Source organism: Haliotis asinina, chromosome 5, assembly GCF_037392515.1.
Source record: "Haliotis asinina isolate JCU_RB_2024 chromosome 5, JCU_Hal_asi_v2, whole genome shotgun sequence".
In the NCBI taxonomy this organism is placed as follows: Eukaryota; Metazoa; Mollusca; class Gastropoda; order Lepetellida; family Haliotidae; genus Haliotis; species Haliotis asinina.
In genome coordinates this window covers 33,205,628-33,216,331 of record NC_090284.1, presented here as the reverse complement: position 1 = coordinate 33,216,331, position 10,704 = coordinate 33,205,628, and the positions used below count along the sequence as shown (strand labels likewise).

Genomic DNA, 10,704 nt, shown 5'->3' with positions numbered 1-10,704 from the left:
CTTGTTCCAGAGCTTTTGCCATTCATGGCAGCTCATGGCCCAGGCCTGACTTTCCAACAGGATAACGCCAGACCTCATATGGCCAATTTAAGAACGAATTTCCTCAGGAACGCTGGCATCAATATGATGGAGTGGCCGTCAACCCCATAGAGCATGTGTGGAATGTATTAGGCAGACGGCTCCGTCAAGTAAGGAACCCTCCACAGAACTTGCAGGAGCTTGATGCCATGTTGGTACAAATATGGCGGCGCATTCCCCAAGCTGTGTTCAGACGCATCATCCAATCCATGAGGAGACGTTGTATCACAGTTGTGATGAAGCACACACCCAATACTGACATGATTTCATTAAGTTGTGACTCACAGGTTTTGATCATGGACATTGTAGTCGCATTTCCGATGGAACCGATTCCATGACAAACATGATCTGTATGCTAAACCATTTTTAATGACAAGAGAATTGACTGCAATCGTTATTTCAAACCCCTTTCCCAAAATGTTCAAATTATTGACTTTGATACAAGTGTAAAGTTTTTATTTTTGTTGAGTTTAGATCAGTTACTTTATTTCTTTTTACAGGTCATAGGGGCTTGTGATACTAAAAACAGCAATCAAGGTGTGTACTGTCACTGATGGCAGTTTTTACCCCAAATGACCGATAAAAAGTGATAAATAAGTCCCTCAATTCTGTGAATTTAAGTTCACTGATTACTCATTCTCTAATGTCTAGATGTAATGTTCACTCGACCAACAGCTATCTGATGACTCCCACAATTCACCCCAGTCAACCATCAGCTCTCATCTGGCAGAATAGAGGGGAAGTCAAACTTCTCCAATGACTGCATGACTTAACTGAAAAAAAATGATTATAATGGTATACTATTTACATTTGAGTGTGTACTATTTTACAAACTTTTTGCAATATACCTGCAATAACCATGGCCAAAGAAAGAATGGGTTTTATGAACAATGCCAATGAAGTGATCAAACGGTATTTCTCCACTTGTACTTACACCCATATTTATTGTACATTATTTATTATCAGACCAATTAAATGTGGCTTAGTACCAACAGAAACAAACACACAACTCAGAACTAATCTTTATTTAATGTCATACACTCACATGTAATTTGACATTGGACCCATATCTAATTGTTTCATTCATCACTATTACTGCTGTCACTGTTGTCATCACTGCCACCAGTCTTATTGCTGCTGATTTCAGGTTGCTTTTCTCTTTTCGCCACAGGATCTGAAACCACATCAAAGTCATAAATTTTGTAAGTTCATATGTTTTGTTGAGATTTTGTCCATATGCTTTTGCTATGTCTTGCAATGAAAGACAGACTCTACTCTGATACTCAGAGATTACAGATTGAAAGAAAATTCTGCTTTTCACACGTTCACCAGTATTTATATTGAAAAGCACAAAGATACCAACACTGTGCAGCCTTTGCTTGCATACATGGAAACTGCGAGGGGCAGTGGAATGTTTTGGTGGGGATTGTTGGGCACAGTACAACATTCAGTTCAGACAGCGCATGGAACGCAACCCTACATGGCCTTGAGGCACCATTGATGGTAAGTTGTGGCTGGAGTTAATGCTCCCCAATCAGAGACAAACCCAGCAATCCCTCAACAGGCTCCATAGCTCCATGACTACACCACCGCATCCATATGTTGTGATTTCAACAAGCAGGGCTGCAGACGGCAGAACTGCAACTATGTGCACAAGTGCATGTCTTCTGATAGCACTGGGCATGGTGCCAGTACATGATTTTAGCACAAGGGCATTATTTCTAGGGCATGCCAACAAGAACCCCACCAGAAAAATGATTACGGGTGGACGGGTGGACGGATGGACAGACAAACGATGTGTCAACTATATCGCCCCGCATTTCAAGCCGGGAGAGGGGGGGGGAAAGGTAAAAATCTGCAAATACCAAAAGGCACCACTTTAGGGTCTGCCTCACTTATTTGCCATGTTTTGCACAGACATTAAGAAGTTTTTGAGTTCTGCTCTGGAAACAAAGCCCATCCCTCCATTTTGAGACAAAATCGTTTCAATGGAACCCAGAAAATGATAAATCACATAGACCTGTAAATAGAAAAAGGCACCACTTTGGGATCTGTCACACATATCTACTAAGTTTTACAGACCAAGTTTTTGAGCTCTGCTCCGGAAACGAAACACACCTCTCATTTTTGAGAAATGTTTCCATGGAAACCCAGAAAACAATAAATCACAAAAAACCTGTACATAGCAAAAGGCATCACCTCAGGTTCTGATTGTTATATAGTTCTGCAGAAAAATATTGAACGTTTTTAGAGTTCTGCTCTGGAAACAAAGCCCACCTTATCTTTAGACTAACACCAAAATGTTCCATGGAAAAACAAAAAAAAGGTAAAAATGCCAAAAATCTGTAAATAGCAAAAGACACATCCAAATGTTGAGATGATTATATCTATCAATTTTGGTCTAAAAAAATTGAATGGATTTGGGGTTATGCTCTGGAAACAAAATGATTACGGACGAACAGTCCAGGCATCGAATATTTCCCCCTGCATTACATGCTGGGGGGATAAAAATTATCATCCACGTTCGCTCATTCCCATAAGAGCATAAGCTGATTAAGAAAATAGAAACAGGTCGTATTGCTGGTCTATTCTCAGCACCTCCTCTGCAGTCCGAGCAAAACATCGTTTGAACAAATCCGCGCTACATTTGGTTTACTGTCTCTTTGGCCTATACCACTGGACCAATGGCTGCAGTTCAATGCTTATTTGTCGGTGTCGGGTAGGTCGCCTACCACAGCCAGCTCATATATGTCTGTGCTGGCAGCACTCCATAAACTGCATAATGTCTACGATGTGTCGCACCCTTTTCTGGTTCAGAAATCCCTTTCAGGTAAGTCTAGATTGTCTCATTGACAGGATACACAACCACCAATCACAACCCACCTGCTTGCAGAGAAACTTTGTGCCTTGCCTCTGGTTTGCAGACAGTCGTTCTAGGTAACTTTGTTTGCTGCCGCATATTTGTTGACTTTCTTTGGTTTGACTTTCTTCCAGGGAGTTGGTAGTAGCCTCAGCAAAGGACACAACTAATAGAGCTTGCCTTTTTTCAGACATAACTGTTGCAGTTGACTTATCAGCCATACAGGTACATTTATGGAGCTCCAAAACAGATCAGGATGGTTAGGGAACATATTCACGCTTTGCCAAACTCACAACTATGTCCTGTTGCAGCTGTGCAGCATTTCCTGCTTCAGACCTACCGGTGAAAGGTATTTTTTCACTTTTGACGGCTCCCCACTAACTAAATTTCAAATTCAGGTGGTGCTCAAAAAGGCATTGGTATCAATCCTGGAGCCCATCAACCCTAGTTTCTACTCAGCACATTCACTTTGTATAGGGGCCACCACCACAGTAGCATTATAGGGGGGTCAGCTTGCAGATCCAGGAACGGGGCTGTTGGAAGTCCGATGCTTACCAGACATACATCCCCATACCTTCCTTTCTATGATCTGTACAGGTGTCATGTCATAATGCATGGGTGCAATCCTATAAGTATCTTCATGAGTTTCAGATGCAGCCTGGTTGATTACTAGGTGCATTTAGGTTTACTTAACAGTCATCTCATAATGACATTTAGCAATATTTAGCTAAATGGTGTTATAGGCTGCATTACCACTTTCTCACCGTCCATTGTTTACATTTTGTTCACCAGGTAATTCCCGCGCTTGAATTCACTTCCGCTTGTGTCAGGAGCTTGCCTCTCGGGCAGCAAAACTTAATATCTGTTGGCTTTATGTCAAGTGTTTTAATAGCATATCTTCACATGCTCAGGTTAATCCATGGACGAAAGTGTGTTTCCCAAACTCCAGTCCCCAATCCCTTTCTCCATGGTTCCTTCAATGAGTTATTCTATTAATATTTCTTGTCTTGCCCATTTTCACTTGTTTGGTGGCAATATGGATGACATAGTGCCAGTGCGATGGAAAATCATTACATCAGGTCAGTTCATTTGACTGCAGACTATGTTGCTTTCGTTTGTTTCTTAATTTACTTTGCTTGCAGTGTGGTGCCGCTCAAACAATAAGGCGGTAATCACCTGGTAAGACTTTGCACGGTAAGATTTCTGTTGTGTCAATTGCTGTGTGACTTTTCATTGTTGGGAACTGGTGCAGGGTGGCATGGTACCAGCGGGACTCAGCACCTCTTCATTACACCCTGCTTGCTTGACCTACCTGGATACTTGGTACCCACTGCTACAGGGGGAGCCCAAAGCTCCCATCTGACTGCTTCTGCAGGGTACAGTGTTGAGTTTTTCCATAATTTGGGCTGCCATGACATGGTGGACCAACTTGTGCACATCCATGAGGGTCTGTAAATGTTTTGCTAGCCTGTGTGGGCTTTACATGCTTCGGTGAGGTTCTCGCCATCCACACTGCGCCCATTTAACTCCACACTGGCATTTGTCTTTTTTGTGTTGGTGCATTCAGGTTTATTTAACAGTCAGCTCATAACACTGATCATAGCATATGCATTATTGAAAGTTGATTCCAAACTGTGCTTGAAGTAATATGACTATTTAGAGATAACCATTAATGCACACCGAGAAGCATGTGCATCCTTGTGTGATAATGTGACCTACAATTTGCTTAGTCATATGAAAATGCATAAAAAGTTCCACAACACATTGAAAGCTGAACCAAAATCACATCTGATTTTTGAACAGCACTATTTTGTTGCGTCTAAATACATAATGCCAGCTGTTCAGAGAGAAAGAGCTGGACTGGTTTGTCTACAAGATATGTTGCTAGAAGGTTTAACAATCACTACTAAAAAATTGTCAGGTCATTAGAGCCTATGATTAACTGGCATAACGTGTGATCAAGCACACCCAGGGTAGCCATGTGTCATGACCTTGGCCTGAGATTGTCACATAATCCTCACTCATTTGAGCAATTGTTGCATTCAGCAAATGAACCACTAGGGTCCTAGCAACATTATCTTTGGGAGGGATTAATAGTCATGGAAGGACACATCTCTTGTAGTCGTAACACTCAGACGCAAATGACCACACTCATTGTATCACTGACATTCAGTTCTTGACAGTTGTGCGTGCATGTAAAACATGACAAGCATTGTCACTAAAGTGACATAATCCCCCACCACAAATTATCAAATTAAAGATTGTAGTTTAAGATGATGTTAAATGTAAACAAAAAAATAAACGTCAACCTTCACCTTCTGAAGATGACGCCTTGTGTCAAGTATGTAGAAATACAGTGAATCGTTTGTGAGAAGTCTTGCTAACAACATATGTCATATTTGGGATTTCACTTCCTCAGTAAAGTACAAATTCTAGTACAAATTCTAGTTCAGCCACGGTGACTTCCACAAAAATGAAAGTCGGACAACTAGTAGTCTAGACTGCATACTTTGTGTACCCCTCTGATAAGTGTAAATTGGCACGGCTCCCACGACCGAAAGCTATGATTACACGATGCCATTTAGGAAGTGGTCAAATTGTCCCCGTGCAGTCCGAGCTCCTGTGGGTGCGCCATAATGAAGAGTAAGTTCAATATTTGGGCTTTCTTCATGTGAGGATATCCCACCAATCCACATTCTCTAGTGGATTGTCCAAAAGGCTCTTATGAACATGAGTGAAACTCAATGTCCAACAGGTTGATATGACTTTTGAGTGAAACAATTTTCAAATAGGTTGATATGCCTTTGACTAAAACCAACCTCTAATAGGTTGTATATACATGTGGAAATTGTTTTTAGAAATGTAATTTCCTAAATAAAATTGATATTTTATACTTATCCTGATTCATGTTTAATTGCTTATCTCCTCTTCCTGGCGAAGGTAGCAGAAACCTGAAATCCCTTGAAGTTCCCTTCTAAAAGAAGCGGACGTAAAAATACACTCACCCACAACTAGCCTCCCTTTATCCACGCACATGGTAAGCTGATCGGCCATGATTGTCACCCTCTTCTTAATAATCGCCCGACATGAGAATTATAGGAATTCAGCATGCCTGTGAGGGGTGGTTGGGAGGGCTTTCGTCACGAGTCAGGATAAGTATAAAATATCAATTTTATTCAGAAAATTACATAATTTTCCCTATCCCGACTCATGCTTAATTGCTTACAGAATCTGATGGAAATGGCTGTGGGTCAGGCTACGATGGATTCTATCGGCTGTCAAAATTATGTCCAATAATTTCCCTCCTTAACGGGAACTTGTAATGGTGACAATTCGGTCCTGTTCTTCTAATATTCATCCTAGATTCTGGTGTAGAGGCCAAGGCTATGACTTCATGTGGGTTGGGGGCTTGCAGAGGTTCCAATCCTGCTGCTTTGTAGGCTCTCAGTATAACAGCTCTGATCTGAGTGATGCAGAATACATCGGTAGGTGTCTCAGTAAATATAGGGATGAACAGGCACTTGAAATGTTGTCTTCTAGACTTGGTACATGGGTGTATATCTTCAATCCTCTGACTGGACATAATGATAAGTCTTGCGTATCATGAGGTCCAAGTACCGAAGACGTGGCCAGTTTGCGGAACTGTCTGTCCGGTTGACCTGGCAGTTGATTTTTCTCAATAAAATCCCATCATAGATCCAGATGAGCTTTCTCTTGGTGAGTAGCATTAAATCTTGTTCGATTGAAGTCTAGAACATGAATTTCTGACATTCGTGCAGCTGTAGCCAAGGTAAGTAAAAAACAGCGTCTTCTGAATTAGCAGTTCATTTGAGGTCTGGTTGAACGGCTGATGTGCATCACTTGTGAGATGTTGGAATACAACTTTTAGATCCCATGCTGGAGCTATAAATCAGCGTTGTTGACCTTCCAACTTGAAGGAGTGTAGTAAGGCCAGTAACTCGGGTACTTTAGTCAGCTTGGTCCCAGTCTCCATGGTGACGAGTGAGCTGGGAGCTGCAAAGTACGTAGATAATGTAGAACCTTTCAGACATCTGGAAAGGTGTAGATGGCATAGATAATCTGCTATCTGTTGACTTTATTTCCTTGAGTCCTTTCTTCCTGGAGTATGCCTAAAAATCATTTCCACTTGTCATCATACAGAGTGCCAGTGGAATTCTGTAAGGCTAAAGTAACTCCTTTAGCAGCTCTCGCCGAGTATCCTCTGTGCTATAAACTGGTCTTGATACGTTCCATACGTGAAGTTGGAATGCAGATGGTTTGCCATACGCTTGTTTTGTGTGAGGATGGAGGAAAAGATTCTTTCAATCTGGTAATTGTAGCACTGGTTGTCCTAACTCTTCTATAAGTGTTGGAAACCAATGTCTCGTTGGCCAGTAAGGCGCAACCAAGATCAGTTGTAGCCCCTTCGTCTGATTTTCTTGATGACATTTTGGTAGCAGCACTGGAGTGAGTGAGTGAGTTAAAATTTAAAGTCACATCGGCAATATCTCAGCCATATCGTGACGAGAACATCTAATATCAAAATTAATTATATGTCTACTATAAAACGTGTCATCTAGAATATCACAAATGGAATTAAAACTAGCATGGAAAGTTAAAAACAACATCACCATTAGGACAATACACTATAAAATCAGGCTATAGATCGCCAACAACTGAAGGTAGATCACCAAACTAGGGACCATGGGGACTTACAGTACCTTTGCTACCTGCATGGACCCTAGTTGGATTTACACCATCCCCATGTACAATATGCTAGCCAAAATTAAAACAACAAGAATACTACGATTAAAAGCCTGGTAGATTTAAATTTACATCGAATGTTTGTGGACTTACGTACCCTCTCAGGAGGACAATAATTTTACAATACTTCAACCCCCTTTGAGGGTACAGCCACTAACAATTCTAGTTACTAACTTAAACTACCAATCATTAAAATACATTTATATACAGAACATATAACTCAAAATTCAACCAAGAAATCAATTTCCTTTAAAAAGGCAATAATTAAATGAGCGCTGACTGTGTTAAAAAGATCCTTAACAGTTTTTACAGAAAAATACTTATCCCTTATGATGGAGAATTCAACACAGTCAAGCAGGATATGCTTGACCGTGACTCTCTCATCACAAGGGATACAAAACGGAGGATCCTCACCTATTAAAAGGTATGCGTGAGTGTATCTTGTATGGCCAATGCGACATCGTCACAAAATGACTTCTTCAAATCTGGACTGACAACCCAAGTATGTATAACCAATGTAGGGTTTTATTTCATGTAATTTATTTATACCTACTTGGGTGTCCCACTTCTTCTGCATCAGTTCACGAGTGTAAGCTCTAATGCTAGCTTTGTAGTCAGAATAAGGAATAAGAAGTGGTGTCACAGATTTGTTGAGTGCTGCCTTAGCAGCAAGATCGGCCATTGCGTTACCGGAAATGCCAACGTGGCTGGGTAACCAACAGAAGACGATGTCGTGCTGGCCAGTAGCAAGATAATTATATAATTCAATAATTTCAATTAAAAGTGGATGTTTACAAGAAAGATTTTTAATCGCCTGAAGGCAAGAAAGAGAGTCAGAATAGATTATATATTGTTTATGTTTATGGCGTCTTTGAATATATTTAAGAGCTGTTAATATGGCGTTAGCCTCAGCGGTAAAAATAGAACTGTTGTCTGGTAATCTAGAAGATATTGTTCTGGATCCAATGACAGTGGCACAAGCTACTGCGCCACCGTCCTTGGACCCATCTGTAAATAAGGATTTATAACTGCTATATTTATGTTTCAATTGATTATATTCTTGTTTATACTGTAATTCATTAGTTTCTGATTTTTTAAATGTGGTCAATGTTAGGTCCACTTGGGGCCTAACCAACTGCCAAGGAGGAGAAGAAAGAAGACGGGAAGGAGCTATATTTTCCAGCCCAATGCCGGCAGCAGCAAGAAATGGTTTAATTCTTGAACCAAGAGGCGGTACAAGCGAAGATTTCATATTGTATAAGTCCTCACACAGAGGACTGAAAACACAGTTATATGCAGGGTTTGAGTCAATGGAATATAATTTTGTTACATACTGTAAAGCTAATTTGATACGTTGCTGCTCAAGAGATGGCTCATCAGCCTCAACGTACATGCTGTCAACAGGTGAAGTTCGAAAGGAGCCAAGACAAAGTCTTAGCCCTTGATGGTGAACAGAATCTAAAAGTTTCAGGTTGCTTTTACAGGCTCCACCGTATACAATGGAGCCATAATCAAGTTTTGACCAGATCAGTGATCGATAAAGTTGCAGGAGGGTAGCTTGGTCCCCTCCCCATTTAGAATTTGAAACGACTTTCAACAAGTCAAGTGCCTTCAGGCATTTAGTTTTGAGGGATTTGATATGTGGTAGAAACGTTAAATGTGAGTCAAAAATTAATCCCAAGAACTTGGCCTCCTTTACAACTTTGATGGGAGTGCCATCTAGAGATAGTTCAGGGTCATTATGAGGCTTATATGTTCTGCAAAAATGTATACAATTAGTTTTGGACTTCGAAAATTTGAAGCCGTTTTCAAGACACCATATGCATTTATTTATTTTGTTTAAACACAACTGCAGTTGCTGTTCAATAGTATGCATATTTTTACCTCGGCAAGAAATATTAAAATCATCCACGAAAAGCGATCCATCAATTGAATCGTTTAAAACTTTTGATAAACTGTTGATCTTGATGCTAAAAAGAGTGACAGATAAAATACTGCCTCGTGGAACACCCTGATCCTGATTGTAATGATCAGACAGGGTAGAACCCACACGGACCTGGAATTGTCTGTCATTTAAAAAGTTGGCAATAAATTGAGGCAAACGACCTCGCAAACCAAAGTCATGTAAATCCCTCAAAATACCATGTTTCCAGGTTGTGTCATATGCTTTTTCAAGATAAAAAAAAATAGACACAGCATGTTGTTTATTAATTAGTGCATTTTTAACAAATGACTCCAGTCGCACTGAGTGATCGACAGTACTTCTGTTTTTACGGAAACCACACTGTATATCTGTGATAAGATTATTTGTTTCCAAGTACCAAACAAGTCGATTATTTATCATGCGTTCTATGGTCTTGCAAACACAGCTAGTTAGTGAAATAGGTCGATAATTGGACGGATCCGTATGATCACGTCCAGGTTTAGGTATTGGTACTACTATGGCGTCACGCCATGACGGAGGAAAGTTACCCGATGTCCAAATATCATCAAAAATATTGAGAAGCGTTTCTAGGCAGGATTCTGGTAAGTGCTTCAGGAGTTGATAATGTATGTTATCAGCTCCTGTAGCAGTGTCATGAGCTTGATCAAGAGCAGTATGGAGTTCATGAATAGAAAACGTTTCATTATAATCTTCCCCATTATCAGAATTGAAATTAATAGTTTTCTTTTCTTGTTGTTTTTGATATTGCTGAAATTTAGGTACATAATTTGAAGAGGAAGAGTGTTTAGCAAGGGTTTCACCCAGTTTATTAGCAATATCTGATTTATCAGTAAGCAATTGATCTCCATGTTTAAGATGATGGACAGTAGATTTAGTACCTTTACCTTTGATTTTCTGGACCATGTTCCATACCTTGGACATGGGTGTCCAAGAATTTATTTTGGATACATAATTTTGCCAAGATTGGCGTTTGTTCTGTTTAAAAGTACGCCATGCTTTAGCATTTAAAATCTTAAATTTGTTGAAATTATGCACCATAGGATGGCGACGGAAATAA

General features: G+C 40.2%; 1 protein-coding gene across 5 annotated transcripts in view; it reads right to left on the bottom strand.

The window, feature by feature from the left end:
• Positions 1-429: 429 nt before the first annotated feature.
• LOC137283766 (nucleolin-like) overlaps positions 430-10,704 on the bottom strand; it is a 123,758-nt gene continuing 113,483 nt past the window's right edge. For 4 of the 5 annotated variants that reach the window (XM_067815443.1, XM_067815446.1, XM_067815445.1 and 1 more), the window contains one exon: positions 1,089-1,252. In XM_067815443.1, coding sequence (XP_067671544.1) covers positions 1,158-1,252 — 95 coding nt within the window. In that variant the 3' untranslated portion in view covers positions 1,089-1,157. Of the gene's footprint in view, positions 852-1,088; positions 1,253-10,704 lie in introns of those variants that run through there. The other variant, XM_067815444.1, reaches the window with a different exon arrangement.